The sequence below is a fragment of the Muscardinus avellanarius genome, assembly GCF_963383645.1.
Source record: "Muscardinus avellanarius genome assembly, chromosome: 11".
In the NCBI taxonomy this organism is placed as follows: Eukaryota; Metazoa; Chordata; class Mammalia; order Rodentia; family Gliridae; genus Muscardinus; species Muscardinus avellanarius.
In genome coordinates, this window is record NC_137797.1 from 4482034 (window position 1) to 4500071 (window position 18038).

General features: G+C 46.3%; 1 protein-coding gene across 1 annotated transcript in view; it reads right to left on the reverse strand.

The window, feature by feature from the left end:
• ATXN10 (ataxin 10) overlaps positions 1-18038 on the reverse strand; it is a gene marked incomplete at both ends in the record, with an annotated part of 162612 nt that overhangs the window by 30843 nt on the left and 113731 nt on the right. Inside the window, one exon of the mRNA XM_080704757.1 lies at positions 306-369. Within this exon, the coding sequence (XP_080560883.1) occupies positions 306-369 (64 nt within the window). The remainder of the gene's footprint in view (positions 1-305; positions 370-18038) is intronic.

The window sequence follows — 18038 nt, forward strand, 5'->3', positions numbered from 1 at the left end:
TTGCTCCAAGGACCATGTCCTACCTGGGAGGGACCTTGACATGCAGCAACGGCCGAGCGAGCTGCCTCCGCACCCGGGCTCCGCCGCACCTTGGAGGGGCGTGCTGCTTCAGAATGTCTACTTACCTTGACACATTAGCTCCCCACACTGCAAAAGCTGCAGGGGTGATACCCCAGCCGTCACTTCAAGAGAGTGGTCTGCGTCTTAGAAACAAGCAAACAAGCCAGCCAGCCGGCCTGGGAGAAGGCCGTGCCGTGCCGACCGCTGCCTGTGGGCAAGTGTGTGGCGGCCATGTGCAAGGATACAGGGGTTGCTGTCATCCATGCTGCAGCTGTCCAGGATGAGGGGGATGCCGTCCAGCTCGTTTACCTGCAGACAAAGACACAGCCTGGTCAGGGGCAGGTGGACGGCCCGCCACTCATGAGCGTCCTTACTCAGCGCTGCATAAAACACCTCTATCAGTTCAGAAATATCTTTAAAAACATATAAACAAAAGCAATGTTTTTCTGTTTTTTCATCCTTCCTCAAATATGCTGTGGCAATTAAGTAGCCATACGAAAAAGTATTAAAAGTAAGTCACTTCCTAATATTGTTTGCCAAGATAAACTCGAAATGAATCCAAGATATAAATTAAGACTGAAGAAATACTAACACTAGAAGAAAACATATGAATGGATTCCTTCTCTAAGCTAGAAATAGAAAAATCATTCTGAATTATAATTCAAAATCCATAAACAATATGGAAAATGTTTTATAATTTGACTGCTGGGAAAATTATTTATGAGATATCACAGTTTTACAAGCTATTTGCAAAAGTTTAATTTTTTTTGGTACTGGGGATGGAGCCCAGGGGCATTCTACCTCTGAGCTACACCCCCTGCCCTATTTTTTATTCTTTATTTTGAAACAGGGTCTCATTGAGTTGCAAAGGGCCTCATTAAGTAGCTGAGGCTGGCCGAGAACTATGATCCTCCTGTCTCAGCCTCCCAAATGCTGGGATGACAAGTGTGCGCCACCACACCCGGCTGATTAATATTTAACATACAGAACTTATAAAAACTGAAATGGAGCTGGGGGTGTAACTCATCATATGTTTAGCACTCATGAGGCCCTGGATGTGATTCCCAGCAACACACACACACACACACACACACGCGCGCGCTTGGCCTGAATAGCAACAAAAGGCTAAATCAAAAACAACGAGCCGGGCGTGGTGGTGGTGGGGCTCCCATGTAATTCCCGTGCTTGGGAGGCGGGGACAAGAGGATCGCACAGGTTCAAAGCCAGCCGTGCTGGCTTAAGAGACCCTTTTTCCAAATAAAAAGTATAAAATAGGTCTGGGAGTGTAGCCTAGAGATAGAAGGGCTTCCAGGAACCCCAGTACCACCAATAAATAAATAAATAAATAAATAAATAAATAAATAAATTAATTAATTAATTAGGGACTTCCGGGAAGATGGTGACCGAGAAAAGCGGGGCTTAAGAGCCCCGTTAACAACCAATCTCTATTACCACAAAATCAGCGCCTTTCATAGCCAGAAAACACCATCACCAGAGAAACAAAAAAATGTAATTACAAGAGACAGAGAAGGCCGGGCGTGGTGGCGCACGCTTGTAATCCCCGCGCTTGGGAGGCGGAGACTGGAGGATCGCGCAGGTTCAAAGCCAGCCGCGCGCGCTGGCTTAGGAGACCCTGTTTCTAAATAAAAATATAAAAATAGGTCTGGGAGTGTAGCCCAGAGGTAGAAGGGCTTCCAGAAACCCCAGTACCACCAAAAAAAAAAAAAAAAAAAAAAAAAAAAAAAAAGAGAGACAGAGAAAAAGAGGGCTGGAAAAACGGGATACCAGAAAGAAACCAGACTGCAGTGCTGCGGCCGGAGCCGCGGCGCGGAACGACATGGGCACCATCTTTCCTTGCAGCGCCAGCCCCAGAGAGGAGGGGGACTCAGAACGGAGCCCAGAGCCACAGAGGAGATACACCGGCCTCACGCCCGAGGACACGGCAGCAGCGCCTTACTGCCGGCGTCAGTGGCGAATTCACAGGACGGCACCAGACCAACGCACTCAACAGCCCACCAAGCTCCAGAGAGGAGCGGCAGACAGTGAGCCGAGGTGAGCCACTGCGGATCAGCCAGGCGGGATTCGGCAGATTTTTCCGCGCAGGGAGTATATAAAGCTCCCAGAGGCTGGGCTCAGCACACCCTGCAGGGACTCAGAGCAGAGCTCAAAACCAGAGAAGAAATATGCCAGCCTCACAGCCGAGGGCGTGGCAGTGGCGCCATATTGCCACCAGTGGCAGCAGCAGCGAATTCACCGAGTCCACTACAGCTCCATCTGCGTACTCAACAACAGTGAGTCAAATTGCGGCCCCTAGAGGAGAAATCCCAGTACTGCACTCCCAGGGACCCAGTGGGGGAGTGGCGGTGGCAGAGATATCACACCATAGGAGAACACCCAACCTGGCACCTTCCATGGTCTAAAGCAGCCTCTATCGACTCCCTGGGTCTGAGACTCTGTGATACAACCCAGTAAAGGAGTAGTGGGGACTGAGATACCACAGACTCAAGATCCAGAGCACCTTAAGTGAAGTCTTAGTGACCCAAGGGAAGAACCCAGAGAAGGCACAAACTTCCGAAATCATGGGAAAGAGGAATAACAATGGAGCAATGAATGCCTACAATCCCACAACATCAGAACCTGATAAAACAGAAATTCAGAGATTTCTAGAAGATCAAATCAGGAAAATAACTGTAGAAATAATAGAGGTGTTTAGAAAAGAATTCAAAGAGAGCCAAAAAAGAGATAAAGGATGCAATTAATGAAGTAAAGGTCTCAATTCAAAGTACAAACAACCGATTAAACCACATGGAGAATAGAATCTCGCTCTTAGAAGATGAGCAATCCAAAAATGAACGCATAGTTTCTAATCTAGAAAAAAATATCCAACAGCAGGAATCTGACATTGAAGAAATATGGGCCCATTTTAAGAGAGCTAACCTAAGAATAATTGGAATAGAGGAGGGAAAAGAAGGTGAAACCAAAGGGATCAACAATCTCTTCAAGGAAGTAATAGCAGAAAATTTTCCAAACATAGAGCAAGAGGTCGATACACAGGTCCAGGAAACTTATAGAACTCCCTTTAGACAGGATCGGAGAAGAGGATCCCCACGCCACATAATTGTCAAAATGACCAATGTGGAAGCCAAGCAAAGAATCTTAAAGGCAACAACAACAAAGGGCCAAGTGACATTCAGAGGCAAACCAATTAGAATCACTCCAGACTTCCCAAACCAAGTCATGAGAGCCAGAAGGGCTTGGAGTAACATATTCCAAACTCTGAAAGAAAACAACTTCCAGCCAAAAATTTCCTACCCAGCAAAACTTTCTATCAAATTAGATGGAGAAATAAGAAGCTTCTATGACAAACAGAAACTGAAGGAATTTATGTCTTCGAAACCAGCGCTAGAGAAAATATTCAAAGAGATTAACTACAAAGAAGAAATAGGTAACACACACCAGAACCAGAAAAACAAGATTTTCCATCCAACAGACAACTAAGATTGGTTATCTGTGGAGATTCATTATTTATGTTAGTCTTTTACCTATCTCTAAATGGTATTGTTTGCTTTTATTGTTGTTAATTTTTAGGATTTCTAGTCGGAATATTAATATACCTTCAGATATAGCATTTGGAAATATTTCATCACATTCTATCAGTAACTTTTAACTCTGTTTACATTGTCTTTGGATATACAATTTTTTTTTTAGGGAGTTTGTATACTCTTCTATTGCCTGTGCCATTGAAATCATATCCAAGAAATCACTGCCAATTTCAATGTTGTGAGGTTTTATGACCCAGATTTTCTTCTAAAGTTTATAGTCTTAAGATTCATATTTAGGTCTTTTATCTATTTTGAGTTAATATTTGTATATGGGATTAGGTAAGGGTCCAATTTTATTCTTTTTATGTAATTATTATTTTTCAACAATATTTAGTTAAAAGATTATTTAGTTATTATTAGATTATTTAGTTAAAAGATTATTATTCCTCCACCAAATGTTCGTGGAAACCTTGTCAAAAATAACTTGACAATATATGGAAGACTTTAGCTCTAGGCTTTTATTTAACTCCAATGGTTTATATATCTGCCTTTAGAACAGTACTACACTGTTTCAATTATTGTAGCTTTATATGGTTTGAAATCAGAAAATATATATCTTCTAGCATTGTTCTTTTTCGAGATCATTTTGGGTATCTAGAGTCCATATTCCATATTAGGATAGATTTTTTCTGAAAATATCATATAAATATATGATAGTTTCACCTAAAAAAAAAAAAGAAAAAAATATTCTCTGGTAAGAAAGAAAGCAAAAAGAAATATTGAAATGTTATCTTTAATTTATCAAAAGCTTGGTATCAGACAAATGAAACTGTTATGCGAGATTATCATTTTTAATTTTGGATAAATTGCTATAATACTAGATGTCAACCACTAAGCCAAGCATGGGAGGGAGGGATGGGGAGGGAATGGGGAGGGGATTGGGTGGGGGCTGACTGGGCAATGGGTGCATGTATGTCTACCAAAGTTTTTTTTGTATCCCACTATGATGTATGAATACAGTGCACCAATAAAAAAAAGAATATAAATAAATAAATAAATAAATAAATAAATAAATAAATACAATAATGAAGAAGGAAGATGGGACTTGGAGCAAAACACAGAATGAAGAGGGTGGAATTGGAAGAAACAGGAATGAAGACTCTATCAGTGCAATTGTGGCTTTATGACTTTGGAAACTGGGTATATTAAATTGATAAAGACTAAAACCAAATATAAACAAATCCAATATTTGTTATTCCACACATTGAGGCAGTGTTTTGACTTCATATCCCTAGTGGGATAGATCTTACCTCATCCACTGGCAATTAATAGTAATTGTTCTGTTATTTTGAACTATTATTTAGCTTTTTTTTTTGTACCACTTTGGATTGAACCCAGGAGCATTCTACCTCTGAGTTACATCCTGAGCCCTATTTTATTCTTTATTTTGAAACAAGGTCTCATAAGTTGCCTATCAGATATTTAGATATTTTGTTTAAAAGAAATGGGCAGCCGGGTGGCGTGGTGGCGCACGCTTGTAATCCCAGCATTCGGGAGGCTGAGACCGGAGGATCATGGTTCACGACAGCCTCAGCTACTTAGTGAGGCCCTCTGCAACTCAGTGAGACCTGGTTTCAAAATAAAGAATAAAAAATAGGGCAGGGGGTGTAGCTCAGAGGTAGAATGCCCCTGGGCTCCATTCCCAGACCCGCAAAAAAAACAAAGGGCAATTAATATCATTAGCACCTAAAATTTTTCAGCCTAAAAAGTATCAAATCAAATAAGCTAATTTTAAAGTAGAGATAGTAGTAGAAACTCATGATATATTTTTCTCTTTCCCAAAAAATAGTCTTTCCTAGCTGTTTATTCAACAGGCCAAACAGCAAAGACGCTGCACAGCAACGTGTACTCCATACCAAAAGCTCTGAGTTTCACAAAAGCCAGGACAGAGAGCAAACTCGTCAGTAACCGCTTGGCTTGTGTCATTCTTTCCCAGGAAGCAGAGGTGGGACGAGAGATAAGCGGGTACTTGGAGACCACCTGGCATGACTGCAATGACAGGCACTCTGACTCCGCTGATGCCCCGGGGCCGCGGCACTGTCCAGGGCATGGGCAGGGAGGCCGGCTCAGAAGCTGGGCCTTCCCGTGGCTGCTCACCTAAGAAGGGCCACCCGAGGCGAGGTTTGGAGACACACCACGGGCAGTTGGTAGGAACGGACGCCGAGCGGAGGAGCTGGGAAACTGCTGGCAACTTGACTTAAGCTCATTTTTATAAAATTTGGGCTTGATTTTCTTTTAACATTTTCTTTTTCCTAGAAATTCATCTTGCAAAACATTCTTTAAAACATAGGTCTGAGGAACACATTCTTCACCAGAAGGTGTCTCCGGCAGGACCAGAGGGTCAGACCACCCTTCAGGGAGGGTCCTGGGCGTTCAGTGGCCAGGCTGGTAGTGGCCCTATCTGAGAGTGTGTCCACCGCTTCCCCAGGCAGCTGGCACCTCCCACTGCTCCTCCAACACCCTGCCAGCAGGGTGGGAGCTACAGACTCCCACTGAGAAAGGAGCGCTGCCCTGGCGTCCAGGGAAGACGAGGTGCGATTCCAAAAGCAGCAAGAACTGGTGGCCAACAGAGGCCCAACATACTAGCTCCCTGTGGATGTCCAAACGCTGCTCAAACACAGGTGTGTCTGTGCCAGACTGAGGTTATTTTTCAGCTCCTGGTTTGTTTTAGCCAGTGGAACTTACAGCAAGGGGCATACAAGGAAGGCCTCCCTGGAGAGGGGGCAGTTGTCTGGAGATGAGAAGAACAGGAGCTTGGGGAAAGGGGGCCGTGGGATGTGTAGGTGAGGGAAGAGCCAGTGCGTGAGCTGGGAGGCAGGTGCATGGGTGGGCACATGTGTAACACGGAAGCACAGGCCTCCTTACAGCATGGTGCGCCCACACAAGTGCTCGGTTCAGGGCACTACGAGTGGCCACAGGAGCTGGGATGGCGCTATATGGGGCTACGTGAGCAGTAGGGCTGGGTGGCTCCCGAAAGCATGGGACATGGGACGCTTTTCATAGGATTGGATTTACCCTCCACTAAACTTCTCAACTGCCAGATTTTTCAATAGAAAATAAAAATATTCAGAATTCATTATTCAATGCAAGAAAAACATCTCAATTCCTCAATTCTTTTAAATGAAAAGCTAGAATTCTGAGACACGACAATGGGGCAAGGTTTTCTTGGAAGGAAATGAAATCCCATGGTAAAATCTGAAACTTAAAGGTGATAAAGGTACATCACAGCATTTAAAACCCATGGCACACGGGAGCTACGGGCGACGGAGGGAAGGAGCTCCTGGGAGGTATCTCTCACCAACGGCGTTAGGAAGGATGGAAGGAACTTTTTATAGAAATACATTAAATGTTTACAACGTGAATGGATTATTCTAGACAGGGATGACAAATATATAATTACACACGTAAGAACAAATGCTGGTTAAGGCCGCTGGGAAAAGCAGACATCAACACGGCACTCACGAGGGGAACTGACAGATGATTTGTTAGTACAGGACTCGAGGCTGACTGCCGCGGCTAATGCGTGCAGTGCGAATGTCGGGGGAGGGGAGGACAATTAGGAAGTTAACGAGTTTTCTTCTGTTAGCACTTCATAAAACAAGGAAGTTGTTTGTTTCTTTACTTAACATGCTGGGAACTGATTCTAGAGCCATAAGACATGAGTCACAAGCTGTAGTTCGCTTCCAGGAGCCAAGCTCAGCCAACACTTCCACGTGGTAAAGCCCTTAACCAGTCAGCAAACCTGGCTTCAAGGGCCGGCATCTGGCCTCTGGGAATGGGGTGCAGGCCGGACACAGAGCTGACTTGCTTTTGTCCCCACGGAGCAGGCTCCGCGCAGCACACAGGCGCGGCTGTAAGGGGAGCACGGCTCCCTGGACCAAATGTTTACAGAAAGAGGCTCCATTATTCTGGCTGCTCTCACACTGAATCGTGAAGACAGAAGCTTGAAGAAAGTAAAAGCACAGAATCAAGGTGGATCAAAATTTCCTCAGTCAAGTTGGAATGATATTTAGTAAAAACATGCTCAGAACAGACAGACCCGCAGGTCACTGCAGCACTCAAGCCAGAGTGAACGCTTCATCAGTGTGGACCCAGCGGTGCTGAGGCAGGGCTTCCCTGGAGGGGTGCCCTCCTGGGCCAAGCTGGGGTGTGCTCGGTCGGAGAGCGCTTGCCTAGCATGTGTGAGCCCTGGCCTGGCCCCAGAACCCTCCCCAAAGCAAGCAAGCTGTGGATGGGGCCGTTTTGGAGATGTAGAAGGGCCTACAGGAGAATTCCAGCCCAGCTTTTTGGAGATGTCTCAACTTCAGGAAACCTATACTTTCTTTTTTTTTGGTGGTACTGGGGTTCCTGGAGGCCCTTCTACTGTTTTTTTCTTTTTTTTGAAACAGGGTCTCTGAAGCCAGCAAGGCTGGCTTTGAACCTGCACAATCCTCCTGTCTCTGCCTCCCAAGCACATCCAGCTTCCTCAGAACACAGAAATGGCAGTGGCTGGTAATGGTATTCTCGTGTATTTCTGAGATTCTAAAGGTGTCCTTTACTGCGCACACCAGAAAAGAGCTACACAGAAAGTTCTTCAACAGCCAGTTGCCTGTCTACGATCCTAAGAAGCCAGAGAGTACCAGTCAGTCCGACTCAGTGCGGCGCTGCGCCTGGCTGCCCTGTGAGCTGTGTGCCCCCCGGGTGGCTAACCCGTCTGTATCCTTCGCTGGCTTTTGCCTCACCCAGCCATTCTGAGCCTTGCTCAAAGGCGGTACCACTCACCTGGTACCGCGAGTGTTTCCACGGTGCGTGCAGCTCAGCACCAGGCGTTTCACTACTGCTTCTGTCCCTGGAGACAGGAGGACACTGTGCGACGTGACTGGGAAGCGACCAGAAAGCAGGCCTGCACTTTGAGATACTCCTCAGGGAGCTCAGGACACACCAAGGCCAGTGGTTTCAGCCTCTGCTGAGCACTGGAATCATGTGGGGAGGTTTGAAAATGTGCCCATGCTGTTCCCAGCCCCAGGACAAATGCACACAACGCTCTGGGTACCAGTGTCTAAGACCAGCCCCTCTGGATGGCCCCGTGCACAGCCAGCCAGAAGTCCCGACACACCCAAAGCCCAAGAGCACCTGCTAAGTCAGGGTGTGAGAGACCCCGAGGGACCGGGCCAAAGCCTGTGACTCTGCCCGCCACAGCCCGAGGCTGTGTCTTCTTCACTTCTGAAATGCAAGCGCATTATTTCAGAATAATTTGCATACAGGAGGCTGCCACTGCATCTGCGTGGCACAGGCAAATCAGGCCTGGAACACTTTCATCACCCAGGCTCCCCGCGCCTCTGCAATTCCCAGCACTAAGGCCAACCTTGGGCAGCGACCACGGCCCCATCCCATGGCCACAGCTGTACTGTTGGTCCTACCACGCAAAGGAAATCACATCGGAGGATGCCCTTTCCAGTGCTTTTTGTCCATCTTGGATTAGTTTGCTCCTTTTATTTCTGACATTGGTACACCACCGCTTCCTTATCTATGTGGTGGTGGACACTTTAGCTGGATTCCAGTTATATCTGTAATGAGCGGAGGTGCTAAGGACGTTTACATCTAGGTCTTTTTTTTTTTTTTTCTTGGTGGTACTGGGGTTCTTGGAAGCCCTTCTACCTCCGGGCTACACTCCCAGACCTATTTTAACATTTTTATTTGGAAACAGGGTCTCCTAAGCCAGCGCGCGCGGCTGGCTTCGAACCTGCACAATCCTCCTGTCTCTGCCTCCCAAGCGCGGGGATTACAAGCGTGCGCCACCACACCTGGCAACATCCAGGTCTTTAATGGACACCTTTACCTGTCTCTTAGGTCAATAACTAGGAGTGGAATTACTGGGTCATATGTTAAAGATATGTTTAAATTTCTAAGACTTGCCCAACTCTTTTACAAACTCGACCATTTTACGTTCCCTTCAACCGTGCATTTCCTACCAATGCCTGATGTGAGACTTTTCGGGTGGTGTCATGGTGTAGTCTTATTTTGTGTTCTCCTGATGACTAATCATGCGAAGCATGTTTTCAGGTGCTCATGGGATGTTCTGGTATCTTCTTTAGCAAAGTGCTCAAATATTTGGCCCATTTTATTAACCGGAATGTCTTCTGAGTTGTAAGAGGTGTGTGTGTGTGTGTGTGTGTGTGTGTGTGTGTGTGTGTGTGTGTGTGTTACTGAGTTTTGAACTCAGGGGCATTCTTCTTCTGAGCAACACCCCCAACACTTTTTATTTAGTTTTAAATTTTGAAACAGAGCCTCACTAACTTGCAGAGACTGCCATCGAATCTGTGATCCTCCTGTCTCAGCCTCCCAAGTACTGGGCTTACAGGCCTGTGCCACCACCTCCCAGCAAGATTCTTTACCTACTCCGCATAGGAGTAAGTCTGTTCCAGATACACATGTTGCAAATATTTTCTCCTAGATGGTGGCTTGCCTTTTCACTTCTTAATAGTTTATTTCCAAGAGCATAAATCTTAATTTAAATGAGTAAATTTATCAATTTTGTTTGTATGGTCAGTGTCTTTTGTAACCTAAGAAATCATAGGATATTATTACCTATCCCAACATATCCACAATGTTTCCTTTGACATGTCCTATAGTTCTTTTATATTTCATTCTAAATTGATTTCTGCGTTAGTGATAACGGTTGAGGTTCTTTTCCCCGCAGAGGGATATGAAATTGTTCAGGGCCATTTATTACTCCTCGTCTGGTCTATTTCTAGACTCTACATCTTTTCCACTAAGGTACACATCTAAGTTTCTAGCAACACATACATGAAGGGCCCAGGCTGGTCCTCCCTGTGGGCTGTCCAGGCCTTTTGCCCCTCCTGGTGGTGTGCTGGCCATCCTGGGTGTCCCCGGGCTTGTAGATCTCTGCCTCCTCCTTCACATGATGTCCTCTATACATGGTTTCTGTCCAGATTTCCCCTTCTTATAAGGACACAAGTCATATTGGGTTTAGGACCCATCCTATACCAATATAACCTCACCTTAAGAATAAGTACATCTGCTACAGGGCATGGTGCCACATGCCCTTAATCCCATACTTGGGGGGCTGAAACAGGAGGATTACAGGTTTGAGGTCAGCCTCAACAATTTAATGAGGCCCTCAGCAACTTAGTAAGACCCTATTTCAAAATAAAATAAATAGGGATGGGGATGTAGCTCAAAGATAGAATGCTACTGGGTTCAATCCCCAGCACCACACACACACACACACACACACACACACACACACACACACACACACACAATTACACCTGAAATGACTGTCTCCAAATAAGGTGACATGTAAACACTTAAATAAATAAATTTGGGGTGGGATACACAATCCATAATAGTTATTCTTGGTTATCTGCATTTTCTAATACATTTTAAAATCAGTTTGTAAATTTTTAGCAAAAATCAGCTTCCTAGGGAGAACCGGTACCTTCATAGCACTGTGTTGTCCATTAAGCCTTGCTTTCTCAGTGATGTTGAATGGATTTCAGAGTACCAGTCGTGCACATATATTCTTAAAATTCATCCCTACATATTTCATGTTTCATAATGCTACTGTAGGTGATACTTACACTTTCCCAATTATCCTTTTCTAGTTTTAACAAATTACCTTTCTCACATATGTCTCCTATGGCTACCAAGTTCACGTCGCATAACTTTCTTGCAGCACACTTCCTCCACGCACACGCTCACCTCGTTTCTGAGGACAGTCTGACTTCTTCTATCTGTTGTTTCTTGGCGCACCGGGAGGCTCAGCACCTGCAGACGCTACGACACTCTGGCCTTATTCCTCATGCTGGGGAGTCACTCACTTGGTGGCTGGATTCCATTCCAGACGCGCTTGTGCGGTGAGGAAGCTCCGTCAGACTGCTGCTTTGCTGAGCTTCACCGTGAGCGCTGACCTTGGCGTCTCGTGCTTTTCCTCCCGAGGTAACTCTAGAGCCCACACCTCTTGTTACCACGAGCGACTGTGAACGATTGACTTTCTAACCACGTTAAGCCAACACCGCACGGCTGAGACGCTGCCGCTGCCCACGAGGCGGTCACTTCACCTACTGCAGGATCCAACCGCCCGATATTCTGAGAAGGTTTTTTGAGAAATGGGCAACATCGTACTGCGGGTCGTTTGCTCATTCCTTGCATGGCTTTTTCGTTCAGATTTGATAACAGAGTGATGGCTTCATAGAGATGGAAAGTGTTCCCTCCTCCCTTAATTTTGGAAAGGGAACGATTGGGTATTTATTCTTTTTTAAATATTTGATAGGGTTTTGTGTTTTTTTTTTCAGTACTAGGGATGGAACCCAGGGGCACAGTACCTACGAGCTACACATCCATCCCCTATATTTTAGTCTTTTAATTCTCTTATTTATTTATTTATTTATTTTTGTGGTACCGGGGCTCCTGGAAACCCTTGTACTTCCAGGCTACACTCCCAGACCTATTTTATGTTTTTATTTGGAAACAGGGTCTCCTAAGCCAGCGCGGCTGGCTTCGAACCTGCGCGATCCTCCCTGTCTCCGCCTCCCAAGCGCGGGGATTACAAGCGTGCCACCATGCCCGGCTTATTCTTTCTTTTGAAACAGGGTCTCACTGAGTTGAGAAGGGCCTCGCTAAGTAGGTGAACTGCGCTCCTTCAGTCTCAGCCTCCCGGATACTGGGATTACAAGCGTGCACCACCACACCTGGATGGCAGACTTCATTACTGGAACCATGTGTAGCTACAGATTTTCTGTAGCAAAGTTTATAATGACTAATTCAGTCTTTAAAAAGGCGGGCCATGTAGACTGTTTATCCTTGGCTCCGTTTTTATGCTTCATATTTTAAGGAGATTTTTCCTACTATTTAATTTGTCAAAAATTTGTCACGGAGTTGTATATAAATCCCTTCTTACTCATTTTCTTGGTCTACAGTATCTGCAGGTTTGTCTTTCCTTTTTTCTTTCTTTCTTTTTTGGTGTGTGTATGTGTGTGGGAAGATACTGGTGATTGAAACCAGGGACACTCTCTGAGCTCTATCTCCAGCCCTTTTTATTCAACTTGGTTGTTGAGGCTGTCCTTGAATCTACAACCCTCCTGTCTCAGCCACTCACGTGGCATTCTATCCAGAATTCTTCCTCTCAGCTTTACCTCCAATGCCTATTTTGTAACCGGGTCTTGCTGAGTTGCTGAGGCTGGTCTCCCAGCTACAATCCTCCTGTCTCACCCTCCCAAGTAGTGGGACGCACCTGAGCCACCATACTTGGCTATATTAACCTTTCAAGTATCTAGCTTCTGATTACACTGAATTTCTCTATTCTGTGCCTGTTTTCAATTAAATGATTCCCATTCTTATCTATATTATTTCTTTTCTGCTACTACATTGGTTTAACTTTCTCTTGATTTTATTGGCTTTCAAGGTTAGACACCCCATCTCATAGATTCAGGCATGCTGTGTTTTTATTTTCAAGTTCAAAATGGCTCTTAATTTCTGTTTTTATGTTGAAGTATGTTGTTTAACTTTCCAGTATTTTGAGATATTAAAGATCCTTATTAACATTATTTCTAGCTTCATTATCGCCAGAGGATGTCCTGTGCGGTTTCAGATCTTTTAAACCTGTGCGCTCTGCTCTATGGCCCAGCACAGGGTCCACCTGAACACTCGGCGTGGGGTGCACAGTGTGCACTGCGTGTTCTATAGCTGATGCAGTGCTCTCGAGCCGGTCGATGCCCCTCCCTTCTGATGTTGGCAGCTTGCTCTGAGTTCACAGAGGGCTGACACCTCCGGTAACGACTCTACCTATGTTCCTCCTTTCAGTTCTGTTGTTTTCAGGTCTGCTATTGGCAATGAGGGCTTGGACTGCTGAGTGTTTCTGAGGAACTGAACCTTTAATTACCACGAAACACGTCTTTCTCCTCTGGGAATAGTCCTTGTTTTCATGTCTACTTTGCCTGATGTAAGTAGAGTTTTCCAGCTTTCTTGTGTTTGTAATGACATATCATTTTCTTCACCTTTTTATTCAACGTGTATTTTATGTAAACATCACATAACTGAGCCTTTGTTATCCAGTCTCATAGTCTCTGATTTTTTATTGTCTGCTTAAGCCATTTACATTTAACGTACTTATCAACATAACTGGGCTTAAGTCTATCATTCTGCCATTTGTTTTTCTATTTGTCTGAACTGTCCTTTGTTTCTCTTTTCTTCTTTTCCAGACTTCTTTTAGGCCAAGTTCCTTGGTTAATATTCTCACTGCTATAATAAAAAACAACTGGCCACACAACTTATAGGAATAAAGATTTGTTGGCTCACAATTCTTGGCTATTTGAGGGCTGGTCCATGTGAGGCCAGGCCAGGCCTGCAGAGCTCAGAGCAGGAGAGCAGGAAGCAGAGAGGAAAACATGGTCTCTGCCCTCCCATCACAGAGGGCAAGGGGAAGAGGGACCACAGGTGACCCAGGCCACAGCCAGGCCCTGCAGCAACCAACCCCCACTTCCAACACTGCCATCTTGTTTCCATGAGGGGTAGGGGGACATTCTAAGTTCAAACCATCATACCAAGTATTTTTTCATATCCCACTTCCTTTTCCACTATAGGCTTATTAATGATCTCTCCACCTTTCTCTTTTTTTAAGTCGTCGTTTTAGGACTTGAGTATACACCTTTAACTTGCTGCGGCCTATCTACAAGTATGTACTATTTCACATACAATGTTAAAAAAGTCTTACAATGTACGCTCTATTTAACCTCTGGGCAACATACTTTTCTACATGCGTTAAACAGCATTTGTTTTTCTGGGTCTATCTCTCTGCGCAGTCTGGTGGGTCAGGTCCCACGGGGCGGTGCTTTCCCGTGCACTCAGCATTGCCTGTAACACCTCGGATAGCACAGTTTGCTGGAAACGAAGACTCTTGGTTTTGTTGATCGGGAAATGGCTTATTTTGCTGTCATTTCTGAAGACTATTTGGCTCAATAATTCTACATTGACAATTTTCTTGCAGCAATTTAAATATGTCTCCAAGGATTCCTGAGGGGAGTCTGCTGTCACCGGCATCCGTGCCCCTCTGGGCTGCAGAAAGAAGTGAGTAAGTGAAAGAGAGACAGCACCCTGGGGAATTCAGGCAGGACCAAAGCTCTGGGGACGCTGCCGGGGCTCCAGGACACTGGGAAGGAAAAGCAGAGGCATCCTTTTAAAAGAGGAGCGTGCAAAGCCAGGGACAACGCACACCAAACAAACAAACATCACGGACAGCGCAGTCACTGCTATGGACAGTCATTTAAAAAACTGAAGAAATCAGGGAAAATAGGTATTACTGAGAAAAGTCGAAAATATCAAAATTGACAAGAAATAAAAAGCTTGAATAGAACAAAATTTTAGAAATATGAGAATGACCAAGACTCGCTGAGAAAAATCCAGATCCAGAGCTCTCCAGTGCAAGCCACACATTCCCAAGGAACAGCTGAGCTCTCCTGTCGTGTACACCCGATATCCCGATGCAACAGAAGGGGAGAAGGAGCTTCCCAGCTCACTGTATGAGGCTGGTATGACTTTGTTCCAGAACAAGGAGAAGGGCCGGGTAGCTCCGTGGCAGAGCACTGACTTCTCATGCCCTAGTGCTGCAACATTAATAACAACACCGTCAGGACACAACAAGCCAGTATAAGGACGTTACAGGCCTCCTCCATCTGTGAAGAACCCTTCCCTCCAGATCCTACAATATTAGATCAGCTAAACTAAATGTGCTCCACAAGAGCAGGAAGCTGCAGACCAGACACAGAGAACAATCCTTGTTCACATCACCTCCACTAGCAGACAACGTCCGATCACCTTTGGACCTACTCATAATCTTCAACGCTCTCAGAAACGAGAGGACCTTTTAACTGGGAGGGGATGCATGTCAGACGTCCGTAGTGAGGATCTCAGGCAGCAGAGTAGACAGATGCCGCCACTGGAGAACTCAGGGACAGTGCAACCTGGCGCACTGATTCAATGAAATGCTGTGACTTAAAAGGGCTTCCTTTGTTTTAGAAATCAGAGATGCTTAGGAAATCAAAGAGAAACTAGCATCAAACAGAAGCAGTGAAAGAATGAAAACCGAGCGCTGAGGCTGGTCTAACTGTGGGAGAGAGCGAGTCTTCTGGGGAAGCAGAGGCAGAAACGGCAGGGCAGGCTGCAGAGGCAGAAAACAGGAAGCGAGACCCAGCACGTCGGGGTGAAGAGACGGGAGCAGAGTGCGCCTGCTCTACCGCTCTGCAGGTGAGCCTCGGCGAGGAGCCTCAGCAGCACCCGAAGCCAGAGCGTGGCTGGGCCCCACAAACCCGGGAGAGGGAGGGAGGCTTGGTCTCGGCGCACTGGAATTACTCATGCGGGGAGCAGGGAGCAGGATCCAAGAGGCTGGGAAGGAGATTGCTCCCAAATGTCGCAGCCGCAACTGTCAGCGGCTGGCGGGAACTCTGGTGAAGCAGAAACAAGACTCTTTGCTGGTCCTTGCATTTCGACTTCCTGCGATGGCCGCTACTTGGCAACAAACACGGAGGGCTGGTTTCAGGGCCCTAGCAACTGTCAGAGGACGGAAAGTGGCTGGCTTCCTAACAGTGCTGTGCGGGGCTGCTGTTTTGATAATCCTGTGCCCTGGTAGAGGCATAGCAGAGGTTTGGTATTGAGTGTTCCTGAAAGAACCACACACATCCCAGCAGGAGACAGCCCCGGCCACAGCTGCTCAGAGAGGCTCAGCCTTCCTACGCACTGCAGGCCCCTCTAGCTGGGGCTGAGCAGAAGTACAAACCAGGCAGAAAACTTTTTTTAATGGCACTGGGGACTGAACTGGGGGAGGGCTCTACCTCTAAACTACGTTCCCCCCTTTTTTGTGGTCCTGGGGATCAATCCAGAGGCATTCTAGCTCTGAGCTACATCCCCCAGCCCTATTTTAGTTTTTATTTTAAAACGGGTCTAAGTTGCCAAGGCTGACCTTGAACTTGCAATCCTCCTGTTTCAGCCTCCCAGTACTGGTATGACAGGCCAGTGCTTCTGGACTTTAATTTAAAACAAAATGTAATCTGGATTTTAATACCTCCCTGGGAGTTTGATAATGAGATAGAATTTAATATGCAAATATGGAGTGTCTCTTGTGGAAACCATATTATTACAATGAATCTAGGCCTTGCTGCCTTGAGGTCAAAGTGATTTTGGAGTTAATTAGATTCATGTGTTGCTCTGACCCACTTCCCAGTCTCCTGGGGGTAAAAGCTCCACTCCCCAAAAGTGGTGAAGAAAGAAGAGGCTTGTACGGGCAGAGTGGCCTCCTAAAGGCGAGGGGAGGATGGCCTAAGTCCGCCCCTCCCGCGGGGGACTCCCAGACCCCGGGGTCAGAGGCGACCACAGTGGGCCGGAGGGCTCCGCCTCTCGCCGAGAGGGGCTTTGGTGACACAGTATCCCTGGACTCCCAGGTCCTTCACGGGGACAGCAGATCAGAGTCCAGCTGTGGGAAGTCGGAGCGTACGGCAGCTGCCTGCCTGTCAGGCTCCATCATCACTACAAGAACCACGTTCTGTTCATTCTGTCTCTTGCCTGGCCCTTGGGTGCTCGGTAACTGCTAAGAAACACATATGCCAAGGAGTCAAACGCTTTTAAAACTGATCCCACCCAGACAAGTTCCGACTCCGTGCCTGACAACACAGTGCACTGGGCGAAACCGAGGAGGGTGTGTGGGGAGGAGGCTGCCTGCGCTGCCCTGGGAACCCCTGTGGGAGGAGCAGGGAGGACGTCTGCTGGAGGGGGTGGGCAGGGGTCTGCTGGAGACCACGGTCAGGTAAGACTTTTCTATAAAATGGTGGCTGTTGAACCTTAAGCAAGAGTCAGCTAGACATGAAAAAGGGTGAGATACCCCAAGTTTCCCTTTCCGGGCATTATGATAGGGGGGCCGGACACTGATATAGAGGAGGAGGAGCAAGGGGACGTGGGGTAAAGGCGCCTGGAGCCCAGGAAGAGCTGAACCTCGGCGCATGCCCAGGCCGGGCTCCAGCCCTTGGAAGCTGAGCTCTGCGTGCAGGCCTTAGATACCTTCTGTAGAGCAGATCTCACTCCTTAATGGTGACTCCAAGTCACTGAGGGCTTTAGGAGCCATCAGGGCGATGGCCACCTCCCCAGCCTGCTCTCAGTACTGGGAGTGATGGCCCTGGCCGAGCTGTGTTTTATTATTATTATTATTATTATTATTATTATTATTATTATTATTATTATTGTTATTGCTATTATTATTATTTTGGTGGTACTGGGGTTCCTGGAAGCCCTTCTACTTCCGGGCTACACTCCCAGACCTATTTTTTATATATTTTTTTGAAACAGGGTCTCTTACGCCAGCACGGCTGGCTTCGAACCTGCGCGATCCTC